Source organism: Musa acuminata, chromosome BXJ2-5 (assembly GCF_036884655.1).
Source record: "Musa acuminata AAA Group cultivar baxijiao chromosome BXJ2-5, Cavendish_Baxijiao_AAA, whole genome shotgun sequence".
Taxonomy (NCBI): Eukaryota; Viridiplantae; Streptophyta; class Magnoliopsida; order Zingiberales; family Musaceae; genus Musa; species Musa acuminata.
Window position 1 is genome coordinate 5759263 of NC_088342.1, and position 16716 is coordinate 5775978.

The window sequence follows — 16716 nt, forward strand, 5'->3', positions numbered from 1 at the left end:
TTTAATTGTTAATATTTTTAAATGTAAATATAGCAATTAAAAATAATGAACTATTTAATTAGGGTTTTCAAGGACTATTTTATATTTCCACATAAATAAATAATATTTCTATTTGTTTTTTTAACCTTTAGGATTTTACATCTAATTCAGAATAGTAAAATAAATTAACAGCTATAGTATTTGATACTTAAAAAAAATATTTATTATAGTATTTATATTAAGAGAAGATTATGGCAAGTATTATCTTTCAAAATAATGATATTAGTGGCAGCAAGTAGTAAACATAATTATTAAGGATGGTACATGAAAGAAATTAAGGAAAGAATCAAAAGCATGAAACAAGTACCACAGTTCAATTAAAATATAAGGGAGGACATGCAGACACCTCTCTCTCCAAGTACAGTCACCCAAATAAATATTTAATCCTTCTAGTAATGAATTAGAGGAGGAAATGAATTACTAATCTTTGATTGGACTGAAAAGACTTGTCAACAGGACAAACATGATAAGATCAGACAAGCTCATAATGCACGATAGAACAGAAACTGCATGAATTTTCTATTAGGAGCATCTACCAGTAGGTCCTGTTTTATGATAGTAGAAACAAATTGAGTGGGTCCCTTGACACGATGAAACATACAAGTAGCTGACTTGCTGATACAATGTATCACATAATGAAATATACACGTGGCTGACTGGAGGCATATACAAACCATGGCCTACTTGCAAATGGTTAGGTTTGGATGATATGTAGTTGATATCGTCACTGAATGGCAATTAGCTTAAATAGTAGCATGCTGGGTTTTGATTGTAATTTATCTTAATTATCTAATTATATATATACATGATTTGGTCATATCAAATGAACAATAAAGATTTAAAATAAAGAATAAATTATTTTAAAAATATAATTTATAGCTTTCTTATATCTTAGGACTAATTACATATTATCATTTGAACATGATTTTTATATTAAAAAAATTATATTAAGATTTTTATAATTCTAAAAATAAAATAAATAATCTCGTTTGTTTTAACACCGTCAATTACATTGATGGAAAACATGAATCAAGGTAAAAGTGATTGGTAAAAATATAATTTTAATATAATTTTTATTTTTAATAATTTTATCATCAAAAAAATAATTTAAAATAAAATTAATATTGAAATTGTTTTTTTTATCTTTTTGGTATGTTGTATTTTTCGTCAATATAATTGATAATATTAAGATGAATAGAATTATTTATTTTGTTACAGCAATCGTGATGTTAATAAGATTCAAGTATAAAAGTTAATATATAATTAGCCTGTGCAATTTGATATAGGAAAGTCAACATTTGGTCAAATCAAATGACAGTACTTATCATTGGCGTTTGGTAAGTAAGGACTATTCTTGATGTAGACCACTCTTGGGATCCTGGCCGTCCGATGCACCTTTCGTGAATCAATGCAGTGATCACCGTGCCCATACGAAAGTGGACGTCTGCACGCTCCGACGCAATTGGACGCACCCAAACCTCCAATCGATGCATGGGCGCACATAGTAGCAGCAGCCAATAATAGGCAAAATGTTCCCTGCTTATGTGAGATCACGTAATATGTTCTCCCTCACATTATGGTGACATCAAATGCCATGTATTTGACATCCAATTTGACTCGATTTCGACTGAAAATTGACTAATGTAATATATTTATGATTATTGATCGATTAACCTTTTTTTCTAACTAATGTAATATATTTATTAAATATATATAATTATATTAAAAATATATAAGTTTTGAGATGCAATCACATTGATCGAAAAATCAAGATGATATCAGAGCAGAATTGTATATTAAATAATATTTTAAATGTGATACAAATGATTTGGGTAGAGAGAGAGAGAGAGAGAGAGAGAGAGAGAGCAATAAACCTACTGCAGAAACATTCTGTATGACTCCAACAGATAAAAAATGCTCATTGTCACCATTACTGACAACGAGGAGCGCACGCGCAGTCTTCGTCTTCCTACTCACGTCAGCTGATACTTTACTTTCAGTAGAAAACAAGTGTCCTTTTTCGTTTCATGGACATCTGCACGAATCTTGATGCATTCCGTCGTGTTCATCTTCATATATATATATATATATATATATATATATATATATATATATATATATATATATATATATATATATATATATATTAGATTTCGTATGGTTTATAAATATTAGGGAAAATATTAAGAATTATTTACAGCAATTTTAACGTCACGATAGGTTTTGTTTTGGATACGAACAACCGGCACAGACGATTGCCAACGTCACAAAACTGACGAAGATCTCATCCGTCCAATTGCCTGACCAATGACGACATCGACGGCCCCTAAAGCTTATAATACAACTCCCCCTCGCCGTCGTCTTTGCACTGCAGGCGCGATAGTGGGGGTGATGCTTCGCTTATTTTAGTGGCGGTGATCCGATCCGTTCTCACCCCGATCGCCCAAATCCCCTCGAAGTTTCATCGTTTTGGCCTCCCTTTTCGTTCTCTTTTTCCTTGAATTCGCTTCGAGAGTTTGAGTTGGGATCGGAGATGTCGCTTCGTTCGGTTTGATCTCGATATCGAAGGAGAAACAGTTGCGGTGCGATGGATCGAGAGAGAGGGCCGACGTCCGACGACCAGCGGGTGGGCAGCCGAGGGGTCATGATTAGTTTTTGCTGTCCATTTTGATCTTTTACGCGATTGTTTCGATTTTGTTGCTTTTTAGTTCTTATTGTTTATGCTCATATGTCGCCTCTTCTTCTTCTTCTTCTTCTTCTTTCGATATTTGTTTGGGTGAGGGAATGGGATGTCGAGTTGTGGAATGAAGCTTATCTAATCGAGATGCAGTAGTTTTATTTGGATCAGCTGGCAAATAGTTAAGATCTGGTATTGTGAAGACCTAGAGGATTGATTGAGATATAGGTCGTATACTGTCAAGGACACTACTGTCCAGAATTTTAGTCACGATCTGTGATAAAGATGATGCTTTCTAAATTTTGTGCAATGGGAAACAGTTTGGATTGGGGGTTGGATTCAGGGTTACAGTTTCTGAAAAAGGGAGAGTTTTAGTACGCTTGTTTGTTGCTTAACAGTAAGAAATCTGTCAAATATAAACTCCTTGCAGATCATAAATTATAAGCTGGTCTCAATGTTCATGACATGTTATGTACTTGCATGTGCTTCTGACTTTGTACGATTATAGATGAGAAGGCATAGAAAATACTAGAAGACAGAGAAATAATTGGATAATAAATTCCAATTTGATTGTGACCTTAATTTGGTTTTTTTATTTTTATTTTTAAGAAAAAAAATATAGTAACTTCAACATTTGGTGAGCAGAAAACCCAGAAATCTTCAGGTGTTAGAGTGAAGTATTATATAAGCAAGCATCCAACCACAACTCGATGTACATATGGATATTTATTTCTGATTTTTTTCTGGCAGAAATAATGTTCTAGTTAAGAATATTTAGCTTTTTTCATATACCCACCACTGCAACAAGAGATTACTGGCTCTGCTCTTTTATCTGTTGCTTGTGAGACACATGCATTGAATAATTGTAAACTTCCCATTTAAGCTGTTGACTTAATGCTATTATTTAAGTTGGCAAGTATTTGGTCATTATGGGACTGATCAGCTCCCAAGTTTTTATTTGCATGTTCTTACTAGCTCTGGGTAGGTCAGATGTCTCATAGTCTGCGATTTATCTTCTTTCAAACCATTGCATTTTGTTCCTTGATCTTGCAGGTTCATTGGAAGAATTACTATAAGAACTTGTTACTTTTAGCATATCAAAGTTTTGGTGTAGTGTATGGTGACCTGAGTACATCTCCTCTTTATGTTTACAAAAGTTCATTTTCGGGGAAAATGTACAAATATCAAAATGAGCAGACGGTATTTGGTCTGTTTTCCTTGATATTCTGGACATTAACTCTGATCCCATTGCTGAAGTATGTTGTCATTGTCTTGAGCGCTGATGATAATGGTGAAGGTATGACTGGAATATTTCTATTCCCTTCTTTTTCTTTGGACCTGTATTGAAAAGTTTTGAAATTGTTTGCAGGTGGAACATTTGCTTTGTACTCCCTACTCTGCAGACATGCCAAATTGAGTTTGCTTCCTAATCAGCAAGCAGCTGATGAGGAGCTCTCCACTTATTACCGAAATGGCCCCCGAAGTGTGATTACTTCTCCACTGAAAAGATTTCTTGAGAGGCATAAAAAGCTGAGAACTTGTTTACTTCTTATAGTGCTGTTTGGTGCCTGCATGGTGATAGGTGATGGTGTCCTTACACCAGCAATTTCTGGTACATCGTTTATAATGTCTATTTTAATTGTTAGTACATGATGAATTTTATCTGTTACTTCTCTTTTGTATAAGCAATGACACTTTTCTTTTATTGATCACTTTGCAGTTTTATCATCTATTTCTGGGTTACAAGTTCGTGCCAAGGAACTACATGATGGTAGGCTTTGGTTGCTCACAGAATTTTTCATCATACCGTTGACAAAGTTTGCTGACTCTGCATTTACAATCTCTTTCCAGTAATGGTTTCTTTCCATTCTAGATTTGGGCATTTAATTTTCATCACATTCCAACACAAACCAGCGTAATTTATCATTGTATATAATCCAGAGTGCAACTTTTAGATCTAGCACACTGTTGGAGTTATAGGGGATGCTATTTTGAAGGAAGTGTCCTTATACCAGTTTGTTAAGTGATCCTCAGTAGCAAGTTGTAAGAAATTGTATTCTTAAGTGATGATCAGAAACAGCTTGTTGAACATAGTCTCAATCATCTCAGAAGATGTTTGTAGTAGACAACCCAGAATATCTGATAGTTGGATAATAAGGAGATTAACATGTGCATTGTGCATCAAGATGCTTCATTTTGTAGTGTTGTCTTAGAAAAAAATTATGGTTCAATATCTTTGGTGTTATATTCATCTAAAAAGTAAAATGGCATCGATAGATTAATGATAGTCGAACTTTGTGTAGTTTTCTGACTTAGGCCCATACATTATACGTGTTCACTCTTTTGGAGTAACCTTTCTAATTCAAGTTTTTGAAACAATTTGTATCTAGAATTATAGTTGATATTCAAAATCTGGTTTATGAGTTCAATAAATTCTTTTACTCATCTTTCTAAAGATGTTTTTGGCATGTGGTTTTCATGTCTTTGAGTGTTATCCTATGCTAACTTTATTACTTATATGCATTAGGTTTGATAACATTAAGCATCATGGATGGATTTATAGTTGCTTCCTAAAATAATTCTTTTTTTTTTTTTAACTGGGAGGTCAGAATGGTCACAAAATAATGGTACTTGATTGAGAACAAAATTCATTTCTGATACATACTGCTCAAGGGCTTTGCATGTTTTAGCATTATCCTGAGCAAGTCACAGTATTGATTGTCACAACAAGGACCCCATTGAAAGTACTTAGAAGATGCTCTTTAAAGGTGGGTAATGACTCGTATACCAATGAAGGCCATAGCCCACACAGTGTGGGTCTAATTGGTTCTCTGATAATCTGTCAAAAACCAAACCTCATGGGTCAAGCGTTCTAAAAACATTCAGGAGATGCTCTTTGGAGGTAAGTATAGTATCATATACCAGTCAAAGCCATGGCAGACACTCTATATTGAACTAATCAGGGTAGCAAGCTTTTCTTAAAGTTGCTTTTCCAAATGTCAATAAAGCTCCTTAGTTTGACCCCTAAGGATAATTATTTAATATTTTAATTACAATTTTTAGTCTTTTTTTAAATGTCTCATAATTATTAGCTTCTATACAGGTGAGGTGGTACTGGTTGCTTGCCTTGTGCTAGTTGGCCTTTTTTCCTTGCAGCATAGGGGTACTCAGAGGGTAGCGTTCATGTTTGCACCTATTGTTGTTATTTGGCTTTTGTGCATTGGTGTAATCGGGTTGTACAATACCATTCACTGGAACCCCAAGATATATCATGCTCTTTCTCCACTCTACATCATTAAGTTCTTCCAGCAAACAGGCAAGGATGGTTGGATTTCTCTGGGGGGTGTTCTCCTTTCTATCACAGGTAAATGAGAGTGTGTAACTTCAGCACTTAGATCATCAAAGCTTCTATTCTTTTGCCATAATAGCATCATAATTCATACACCTAGGTTTTCATGTTTGCAGGTACTGAAGCTATGTTTGCAGATCTTGGCCACTTCACTCAAGCATCTATAAGGGTATGATAAACATATATTCATTTTTCAGAGTCTTGATAGGTATTCAAAGATAATATTTATTCAAGTACAAGAGTTGCAGTTATAGATTAATTCCATCAATAATTTAGCAACTGAACTGACTGAATTTTGTCTCTTCTTATTTTTTAAATTGATTAAGTTTATTTGTGGCAATCTTACTTTGTAGATTAGTTGATGTAATTGGGTTTTTAGCTTGCACCTGGTGAATAGGAAGATTAATTTAAAGATATTAAAGAGTCATAATTACTTTAGATTTCAAGAAATGGGATACTATTGATTTGAATTAGTGAAGATGATAAAAGCAGGAAAATCTCTGAACTTATTTGGTTGGGAATTTCTTTGCATTGTCTGTCTGGTTAGTATAACCATTTAGAGGGCTGTTGCTATGTTCACTGACTAACTGTAAGATCATTTTTATTTTCCTCACCTGCGAACTTCTGATTTCATTTTGGCTTTTTTAGGTCTTCTTGAATTACATCACTTAAGCAACTGCACCTTCTTGGCTGTGCAGAAACAAACTTGGTAGATGCTCATGTTGCAAATTGTAGTCCTCACAAAAAAAGAACTTACAGAAACATTAAGCTTGCCACTCCACATTAAAGATTGACTGCACAAATTAACTCGAGAAATATCCAAAGATGATCATCTTGATTTTTAAGGTTTTAACAAATTATCTATTATTTCCATGTTATTTATCCCATACTTTGGCATGTGGAAAAGTTGGGAAATTCTGATCTTGATTATTTTGAGTGGCAAATTCTATATGTATAGATGGATATTTGGGCAGTTGCAATCTGGAAATTAACAGACTTGTGTGTGCATGTTTTATTACACAAATGTCCAGCAGAGTCTTGTGTTTTATGTGCTTGTAAAAATTGCAGCTAATCATTCATTTGTGGCTTTTAATTTAAATTGTAAACGGTGAACTCGTATCATGATATGATGAACCTTTGGCAAACTCTTCTATTGTTCAGGTGGCATTTGTCGGTGTTATATACCCTTGTCTAGTACTACAATATATGGGACAGGCAGCATTTCTTTCTAAGAACTTCAATAACATATCTACCAGCTTTTATGCATCTATACCACGTAAGTAAGTGTATAGCTCAAGAACATTGTCTCAATAGAATTCATGCTTGACCGGTCCTCCTCTCTTCTTTTTTTGTTCCTTTTTTGTTGCAGAACCTTTTTTTTGGCCAGTTTTTGTGGTGTCCACTCTTGCTGCTATAGTTGCTAGTCAAGCTGTTATCTCAGCGACATTCTCAATTGTCAAACAATGTCTTGCTTTGGGTTGCTTCCCACGTGTCAAGGTTGTCCATACATCAAGATGGATTTATGGCCGGATATACATACCTGAAATTAATTGGATCCTCATGGTACTTTGTCTTGCTGTGACAATTGGATTCCGTGACACAACCCTTATCGGAAATGCTTATGGTAAGCCAACTATTCCCATCGCCAAGCATTACAAAGTGTTAAAAACAGTTTTTTTTTTTCATATTATATCAAAATTTGTTTTCTGTTGAGACTTATGGTATTCATGCTTTTGCATCATCTCATGTTCATTTTTTTTACTTTTAACTTATTAACGGGGGTGAACCTTGCTCCAGCGCCCATGATTCAATTTTAAAAATCAACTTCTTTGCTTGTAAGGGCAAGGTGGTGTATACTCTCTATGGTTCCCCATATTGTCATTAGCAGTAATTGTTTATTCAGGGATTCTAAGATTTATCTGCCTTATATTCATGTGAAGTTTTGATTGGAGGTATGACTAAAGCTAATTAGGTCTACTGATTTTATGATTTCAGGTATAGCGTGCATGACTGTCATGTTTGTGACGACATGGTTAATAGCTCTTGTCATGGTACTTGTGTGGCAAAAGAACATCATCTTCTCACTGTTGCTTCTTTTGTTTTTTGGAAGTATTGAGGCAGTCTATCTCTCCTCTTCACTTATGAAAGTCCCCCAGGGAGGTTGGGCACCTTTGGTTCTCTCCTTTGTCTTCATGGTCGTCATGTATGTGTGGCACTATGGCACAAGAAGGAAATATCTCTTTGACTTGCAAAACAAGGTCTCAATGAAATGGATCCTTACACTTGGCCCCAGCCTCGGAATTGTTCGTGTCCCTGGAATTGGACTCATCTACACAGAATTGGTTACTGGAGTACCAGCTATCTTCTCCCATTTCATAACCAACCTCCCTGCTTTCCATCAAGTTCTCGTCTTTGTTTGCGTGAAGTCAGTTCCAGTCCCATTTGTTCCACCAGATGAACGATACCTTATTGGTCGGATTGGTCCCAGAGCCTATAGAATGTACAGATGCATTGTTAGATATGGCTACAAAGATGTACAAAAAGATGAAAATTTTGAGAACCTACTGGCATTGAGCATTGCCAAGTTCATTCAGATGGAAGCCGAGGAAGCATCCTCTGGGAGTTATGACACATCGCCGGAAGGAAGAATGGCTGTTATCCGAACTTCTGATACGACTGGCACAACATTGGTGATGAGGGATGCTGATCAGCTTGCAGGTGAGTCTACCATGATCAGGAGCAGCAAATCAGAAACACTACAAAGCTTGCAGTCACTATACGAACAAGAATCACCGAGTGTGAGCCGCCGGCGCCGTGTCCACTTCGAGCTGCCTGAAACAGAGTACATCGACCCTCAGGTGAAGGAGGAGCTACTGGCACTGGTGGAGGCTAAACAAGCAGGAGTTGCCTACATATTGGGACACTCTTATATAAAGGCAAGGAAGACTTCATCATTCATGAAGAAGTTTATCATCAATGTCGCCTACTCTTTCCTAAGAAAGAATTGCAGGGGCCCTGCAGTGGCTTTAAGCATACCTCACATCAGCCTCATCGAAGTTGGGATGATCTACTATGTGTAATCTGTTCTTATTGCCAAACGTTTTTTATGGCACCTGAGAGACATGGTAGGTATGTTTGCAGTGGTAGCAGATGCCAAGGTCAAATGGTCACTGCAATGTTAGAAGTATTAGATGTTTGATGGGTCCATAGCTCAACATTGCCTGTACATAAAGCTTTATATGACTCTGTTTGAACAGGTGATGGGAGTAGATAAGAGCACAATACATGTGGGTGTCTTTTGTAGTGGCATCACTAATCCTAGAAAGAGCTACCAGATTTGATAATTATTTGACTTCACTGAGATTATAAATCAGCTCAAATATTTGAGATTTTCTTAGGACTGATTGTGTCTTAAATTTCACATGGAGAAATCTCTATTTAGTTTGGTAGTCTTATATTTACAAATAGAAATTAGATTTTTAGGCTGTCTAAATTTTTTAACCTGTCATATCCAATCGTTAAAAAATCGATTTGACAATTTTCGATAAATTTTAAAATTATTTTATAAATATAATTGACATATATGGTGACGATCTTATGAGTAAAATAGGCTGAAATAACAATAATAATAATAATAATAATTTTAACTCCGGCCAATTTGAGCTCCAATTGAGTGGCCACCGGTTCGGATAAGGAGCAGATTGCAGTGCTCACCTCTTCCACCCGTAATGCCACCAATTTGATGGAGGGGAAGCAAACCCTAGCTGAAGTCAGCATCAGCATTTCTTCCACCATTACGATCGCTGCCAATGGCCACGACGATTGCTGCTGTAACGACTACGGCAACTAGGGGTGTCGTGCCGTTGCCATGCAAGAATGCGTCAACCGCGCCCGGTGCGGCTGTCACTCTAGGGAGGCGGGAAGGCCTCGCCGCCTGCTTCGCCGCCCTCACTCTCTCCCTCGCCAGGCCCGCCTCCGCCGCCATCTTGGAGGCGGACGACGACGAGGAGCTCCTGGAGAGGGTGAAGAAGGACCGGAAGAAGAGGCTCGAGAGACAGGGCGTCATCATCTCCTCCGACAAGGAAAAAGGTGAGCTTTCTTCTCCATGTCCAATTCAACCTCTTCGGAGGATCTAGCGACGTCTTAAATCGTATGTGGTATTTTTGTTGTGCTGGTTTGGATCCACTGTCGCTGATGAAATGGTTTGTGTGATGTATGTTAATTCTAGGTGGCTGTACGACCACATTCATGATTCTAGTTCAAAGATGCAACAATTTTGGAAATTGCATTGCAATCTTGAACGTCTGGTTTGTCGAATTTGGGTTTTTTTTTTGTTGTTGCAATGATCTACCATTATTTGAAATGTCATTACTGGTCAAGATATTGATTAACTTCTTTTTCAAAGGAAACAAAGATTGGTTAGTATCAAAAAGCGCAAAATGGTTAGTAATTTAGTTCAATGGGGGTCAAAAAGGCCATTGCGCTTCATATGCAGTTACAGCATGAAGCTTGTCTCATATACATATGAATCTTGTTTATGATGATTGATCCACAGAGGTGAGTTAATCTTTAAGTGGTAGGTCAAATTGATGTTCTCTATTATTCATTTCATACTTCTGTATTTGCCATTGTTTGGCAATGTAAGTTGTAATTACCTCCGCGGAAAGTCATTACCAGGGGGAGATGAATTTTCTCCACAGTTTGGATACAAATGCCCAGTTCAAGAATGGGCTTCTTAAGGATCTGCTGATCTAGTAAACTTCTGTATAAATTAGATCATCCTAAGTTCACTCGATTAGGTTCTATTTATTAGCGATTCATATTTTTTCTTTTTTTTATTGACCTGGTATATGTCTGTTTTCCACTCTATTAATCTCTTTGAAAAGCTTTATTTTGACATGGATACTTTCTGGGTATTGGTCAAATCTTCTGTTGGTTATATTGAATTAAATTGATATCAAGCACACAAAATAATATGAAAGAAAGATCCCAAAAATTATGGAAGAAAGATCTAGAATGGTCCGCTGTAATATTTTCTTTCTTGGTTAGCTCAAGAATTTCCTAAGATGCACATGATGCATAAAATATCCATAATCATCTACTTATTTTCTCTGCTTTCTTGATACCTGATTCGAGAGTTGTGCTTTGGAAAGTTTGCAATATATATTTTCCATTATAAAGTACTAGGAAAGAGTGAATGCTAATTCTTTTAGCTGACAAGTTCATTGCAATTTACAGGTTATCTGCAAGAACTAATCTACAAGTTGAGCAAAGTGGGCCAAGCTATCGAGAATAATGATCTTACTGCAGCAAGTTCTCTCCTGGGGCCAAGCACTAATGCTGACTGGGTGCAAAATGTAAATGCAGCTTTTGCTAAGGTTGTCACTTGAGATGCAATCAGTATTATGCATTCTGAGTCTTTATTTGAACATCCTGCTTGCTTTAATCTCACCATTCTATTGGTTTGGGCCGCTTGGCAGCTAAGCACCAGCCCTGAAGAGAAAATTGAGGTGGACAATTTCAATTCTTCCTTGGCATCTTTGTTTTCGTCGGGTCAGTTAATGCAGCCTTATACTAACTTCACCCTGTCCAAATATCTTTCTTCATCTGCTATTTGACCAAGCCTCTATGTACTCTCTTCTTGCAGTAGGTGATCAGGACGTCGAGTATTCCAAATTGGCCTTTGTATCATTGGCAAGCGCGTTGGAGAAATGGATTGGATTTTCTGGCTTAGTTGGTCAGTTGAAAGGTCTCTAATCGAACGAATTCACCATAAAATGCAAGAGATGCTTCATCCAACTTCCTCGAACTTGTGTTTGTCATGCTTCTGAAGACTTTGAGTTGCACTTCATCCTCTGAGTTCTCCACCTGACTATTATTCTATTTGACGTTATATTTAGCCATTGTTTGTTCTTTTGATAATGTCTAGTTATATATTTCTCCAATTCTGTTTATGTTGTTCATATTTAAGTGTGTCGAACATGCATTACAGTAATCATTTGATAAGTGAATTATTAGGCTTTCTTTCTTTTTTTCCTGTGTTTTTTCTGTTCTTTTTAGTATCTTGGTCTGAACAATCTTTCGACACCATCAATAAGCTATGTATGACAGCTTGACCAAAATATATGAATGAAAGTTTTTGAGTTCCAATCATGATATAATTTCTATATTAAGGGAATTATGAGAACATTTATATTGGAATTTTTGCCATGACCTAAAGAAGCAACTCTATGATCTGATTCCTACTACCCACTATAATATTTTTTTCACTAAAATAGAAATTTGCGCATGCAATTTCAGTATGGGAATACAATGTAGAATCAAAAAAGTAAACTGAGCTAAATGTTTACCCCAACAATTGTGAGACATCCAATACTTTTTTGCAAAATTTGTAAGTGACTGCATCTCTATTAGATGTCTGATGTTACGTTCACATTCCTAGGAACAACACTCGATCATGTCCCTTATCTCAGGTCTAATGTATGAATCCTTGTCATATCATTTCATGTGTTCATCAGAGAAATAATAGTGTTTCTTAAGATACATAGATTTTAAAGAACCATCACATTCTAATATGACACAGAAAACAACAAAATCTTGGAATGATAGGAAGTATGGTTTTCCCTCACACCACACGCAAACTGAAGTGTTTGTCGTTGATGATTCTGCATCAGATTGGACGACGAGGGTTTTGGCACCACTTGTTATGTGGATAACTTGTACGCCTGAACCAAATCACCAAACTCGATGATCAAAATGCCAACCATGAAGAGGGAAGCAACCCTAATACGGACGACCAAATTTGCTGTGCAAAATGCCGTGGATGCATCACGAACAGTTCCCTACCGAGTCCTACCTCGAATTGCGCGAGTGAGATGCCACCGACACGTCCACCTCCCCACATGGAGGAAGAGGAGAAGTCGCACTTGTCTTCCCCTCCTTCTCACCGGCCATTCACGTAATTTTTCGTCTCGGCAAGAACAGTAAGTTGTTCGATCTGGGAATCGATCTTTCCGTACACTTGGCTGGAATGGGACTCCTTGGTGGACCGAGTAAGGAGGAGAACGAATCGGTCAACCTGCGCCGCTTCCGTCGGAGCACCCGCGCGCCCCGCTCCGCGCCATCCTGCGGGTTCTCCCCACCGTCTGCCCTACCGGATCATACGAACCCGCGCGTCCGATTGGCATCGGTTGGATATCGCTGTACGGTGTTGAGAACCATCAGGCTTCCTGAAGCTCCCGCTTCCCCTATCCTCAGCGCTAATACCCATAAAGTTGAAGAGAATGACCAGAAAGCCCCGCCACTTTCCATAGAGAAGGGGACTTCGCGGTGGGGGCATATGCGACATTTGGCATAACGAAAACGGGATTTGTGGATGAGGAAGACGAACCCACAGAAATTTGGAACATTGAGCACCGAGGTTCCGTTTATTTTGCGGCTGTAGATGAGCGTGAAGACGTGGCACGACCTTTTCGGCCTGCATTCTAATCTTCGCCTCCCTCTCCCCTATATAAGTGCCTCCCTCCTCCCTTCTGAAATCAAACCATCCCCAAATCCCAGCAGAAGCAGCTCAATCGACCGACTCCTCCTCCTCCTCCTCCTCCTCCTCTTGTTCTTCTCATTCTAATATAATTATCGCTTTTGGTGTGTACATCTTCTATAATTTGAGAGGATGGAGGCAGGATTGATGGCGAAACAAGCAGCAGCGGTTGCGAAGCCGAACGCGTTCCCCGCCCGGAGCCTAGGGTTCGGGAGCTCGGTCAGGGGCGGATCCGGGACCAGCAGGATCGGGTTCGAGGCGCCCGCGAGCGTGGCATGGAGGAAGCGGTCGATTCAGGTGGCCCGCCAAGGAGCCATTCGGTCGGAGGTGGTCGTGGAAGAGAAAGCATCGCCGCCCAGAAAGGATAAGGTATATGCAGCTAAAATCCTTGTTTTGATCTTTCTGGCTGGCAATTGCGACTCTGTTTCTACACAACCCTAAGACTTCCTATTTATCGCTTGGTGTTTGAGGTAGATCTGTTTTTTTTTTTTTTTTTGGTTAATATTATATAATTTTTAAGAATTTAATTACATTTTTTTTTTCCTGTCCAATTTTTTGGTAAAAAATAATCATATTCTAATTATTTTGAGAGATAAATTATGCTATAAAATGAAAATTAATCAGGAAATTCTCAGAATTACATGTGCAGTTTCTGCTTTGTGATTTGATCAAGATCTGACCTTTTCTGAAGCTGGTTGTGGTTTCTTTTATGTATGATATTAATAATATTCAATTTTGTTTAATGTTTTTGTGTTTTTCTGCGAAAAATATCGTATTTGAAGTGTTTATGGGTTACGTGTGCAATTTCTATTTCTACGGTGATGAGTGTCCTTATCATGATAAATGAAGGAAACGAACGGTTCGGATTATTCTCATTGTTTTTAAATGTAATTAATGGTGTGGTTTAATTTTTGGTTCAGGCCGGTCCGGGTCGGCTCTACGTGGGTCTGCCCTTGGACGTGGTCTCCGACGGCAACGTCGTCAACCACGGCAAGGCCATCGCCGCCGGTCTCCGCGCCCTCGCCCTCCTCGGCGTTGATGGAGTCGAACTCCCCATCTCCTGGGGCGTGGCGATGGACTCCGGCGACTGGTCCTCCTACCTCGCCGTCGCCGCCATGGCGCGCGACGCCGGCCTTCGCCTCCGCGTCTCCCTCCACCTCCACTGCCACCGCCGCCCTCGCCTCCCCCTCCCCAAATCGGTCGACTCCGCCGCCGCTACAGACCCCGACATCCTATTCACTGACCGCGCCGGCCGCCGCCGTGCCGACTGCCTCTCCTTCGCTGTCGACGACCTCCCTGTCCTCGACGGCAGGACCCCGATGGAAGCCTACGAGGAGTTCTTCCGGAGCTTCCGCCTCGCCTTCGCTGACTTCTTTGGTTCCGTCATTACGGTGAGTCAAGCTGCCTCTTTTCTTCGTTTCCTTCCTTATCAGACGCTCAAATACCGATAAAAAAATGGAGTCTTTCTTCCTCAGGATATCACGATCGGTCTCGGGCCAAATGGCGAGCTCCGTTACCCTTCGTTTCCTCCCACTGGAAGCAATCGTTTCACCGGTGTAGGAGAATTCCAGTGTTATGACAAATACATGCTTGCCGATCTCAAACGACACGCGGAGGAAACCGGCAGCCCATTATGGGGCCTCTCTGGTCCTCACGATGCCCCTGGGTACAACCAGTCTCCGGACTTCGGCAACTTTTTCAAGGACCATGGCGGCTCCTGGGAGACACCCTACGGGCAATTCTTCCTCTCCTGGTACACCGGCAAGCTCCTGTCTCACGGTGACGGCCTGCTCTCGGTCGCGTCAGAAGTATTTGGTGATTTGCCTGTCGCGCTCTCGGCCAAGGTTCCACTTCTGCATTGTTGGCACGACACTCGGTCGCGCCCGTCTCAGCTGACGGCCGGGTTCTATAACACTGACGGCAGAGACGGGTACGAGGATGTGGCTAAAATCTTCGCGAAGCATTCCTGCACCATGATCATCCCGGGCATGGACCTCACGGACGGGGAGCAGCCTCAGGGTGTCCGGTCCTGCCCGCAGTCACTACTATCTCAGGTAATGGGGACGTGCAAGAGGCATGGGGTGAAGGTCGCCGGCGAGAACTCTTCCCTCGTCCGGGTCGGCACCGCTGGCTTTACTAAGATCAAGGAGAATGTTTTAGCTGAGAAATCGACGTTGGATTCGTTCACTTATCATAGGATGGGTGCTGAGTTCTTCTCTCCGGATCACTGGCCGCTGTTTACCGAGTTCATCAGGAGCATGGCGCAGCCGGAGATGGAGAAAGATGATATCCCCAGCAACTTGGAAAGGTTGTCACTCTCTATCAATTCAGTTCCTGGGAATGACCGAGAGCTGCAGTCAGCATAAGAATCCCACCTTATGGAAGCGAGCAGTGCAAGAATCCTATCGTATTAATGTGTCTATTGGCTGTCAAAAGTGACTAATGGCAGCAGAAGAGATATCCAGGTCTTTTGAGCTGTAGAATGAATCTTCTCTTCTGTTAGAGGGAAGAAGCATTCCTCATAAGGATTTGCCGAACGTATGAATTAAAATATTCTTGAATTAAATTCATATTAATATTCTCGTTCATCTCTGTCTTTACCTCTATGTTTGATTCCTACTGCACGCCTGACACTTCATCTTCGATATTAGTCTTATTGATTCATGCGTTCCAGCCATGGTTGCTGTCGTGATACAGGCATTCAAAACATGGCATTTCTTTTCTCTCTAGTTTTTGGCTAAGGGGTCTCTCAAGTATCGTCTTTTAGACACCAAATCCACATGATCATTCTCACATCACAGGCAAAGAACATCAAGTTTAACAATGTTTCTCACTGAACACGCACAAATACACGATGTATTTTTAAGATTTTGAAGATTCTTTATCTTTCCATATCTGAGTTCCTCATTCTCTCAAGGTTGCCAAATTTAGGAATTCAAAAATATCTGTCAACCCTAATAATAAGTAGAATATTTTGAGTGCTCTTAACATTTTTTCCTTTAAATAGAAATATTTTATATACTTAAATTCGTTTTTCTCCAAAAATATCAATTATGGAAACCCAGAAATAATAACCGAGTCCAACAATACATTATTCTATACCATTTTCAT

The 16716-nt window shown here is 39.2% G+C and overlaps 3 protein-coding genes across 4 annotated transcripts; all 3 read left to right on the forward strand.

The window, feature by feature from the left end:
• The first annotated feature begins 2406 nt into the window (after positions 1-2406).
• On the forward strand, positions 2407-9462 carry LOC103984227 (potassium transporter 7). Of its 2 annotated transcripts, none has more exons than XM_009401686.3 (9): positions 2407-2665; positions 3770-4013; positions 4086-4328; positions 4437-4487; positions 5820-6080; positions 6182-6234; positions 7227-7341; positions 7435-7689; positions 8061-9462. In XM_009401686.3, exons 1-9 carry the CDS (start codon positions 2627-2629, stop codon positions 9143-9145), a joined length of 2346 nt encoding a protein of 781 aa, XP_009399961.2. In that variant the 5' UTR covers positions 2407-2626; the 3' UTR covers positions 9146-9462. The 2 variants fall into 2 exon arrangements, with proteins under 2 accessions (XP_009399961.2, XP_009399960.2); XM_009401685.3 differs by having other exon boundaries at positions 2421-2680.
• Positions 9463-9748: 286 nt separating this feature from the next.
• Positions 9749-12093, forward strand: LOC103984228 (thylakoid lumenal 16.5 kDa protein, chloroplastic). The gene is made up of 4 exons (XM_009401687.3): positions 9749-10154; positions 11304-11443; positions 11546-11618; positions 11713-12093. Exons 1-4 carry the CDS (start codon positions 9875-9877, stop codon positions 11820-11822), a joined length of 603 nt encoding a protein of 200 aa, XP_009399962.2. The 5' UTR covers positions 9749-9874; the 3' UTR covers positions 11823-12093.
• A 1390-nt stretch (positions 12094-13483) lies between these two features.
• Positions 13484-16193, forward strand: BMY (inactive beta-amylase 9). The gene is made up of 3 exons (XM_009401688.3): positions 13484-13974; positions 14526-14996; positions 15081-16193. Exons 1-3 carry the CDS (start codon positions 13738-13740, stop codon positions 15969-15971), a joined length of 1599 nt encoding a protein of 532 aa, XP_009399963.2. The 5' UTR covers positions 13484-13737; the 3' UTR covers positions 15972-16193.
• The last annotated feature ends 523 nt before the right edge of the window (positions 16194-16716 follow it).

Bases quoted from the DNA above. Each gene is read 5' to 3' on its own strand.
- LOC103984227 (XM_009401685.3), top strand. From the start codon at position 2,627: ATGGATCGAGAGAGAGGGCCGACGTCCGACGACCAGCGGGTGGGCAGC. The intron at 4,329-4,436 runs GTACATCGTTTA...ATCACTTTGCAG, and splicing joins CCTTACACCAGCAATTTCTG to TTTTATCATCTATTTCTGGG. The intron at 6,081-6,181 runs GTAAATGAGAGT...TCATGTTTGCAG, and splicing joins TGTTCTCCTTTCTATCACAG to GTACTGAAGCTATGTTTGCA.
- LOC103984228 (XM_009401687.3), top strand. From the start codon at position 9,875: ATGGCCACGACGATTGCTGCTGTAACGACTACGGCAACTAGGGGTGTC. The intron at 10,155-11,303 runs GTGAGCTTTCTT...TGCAATTTACAG, and splicing joins CTCCTCCGACAAGGAAAAAG to GTTATCTGCAAGAACTAATC. The intron at 11,619-11,712 runs GTCAGTTAATGC...CTCTTCTTGCAG, and splicing joins GGCATCTTTGTTTTCGTCGG to TAGGTGATCAGGACGTCGAG.
- BMY (XM_009401688.3), top strand. From the start codon at position 13,738: ATGGAGGCAGGATTGATGGCGAAACAAGCAGCAGCGGTTGCGAAGCCG. The intron at 13,975-14,525 runs GTATATGCAGCT...TTTTTGGTTCAG, and splicing joins CGCCGCCCAGAAAGGATAAG to GCCGGTCCGGGTCGGCTCTA. The intron at 14,997-15,080 runs GTGAGTCAAGCT...TTTCTTCCTCAG, and splicing joins TCTTTGGTTCCGTCATTACG to GATATCACGATCGGTCTCGG.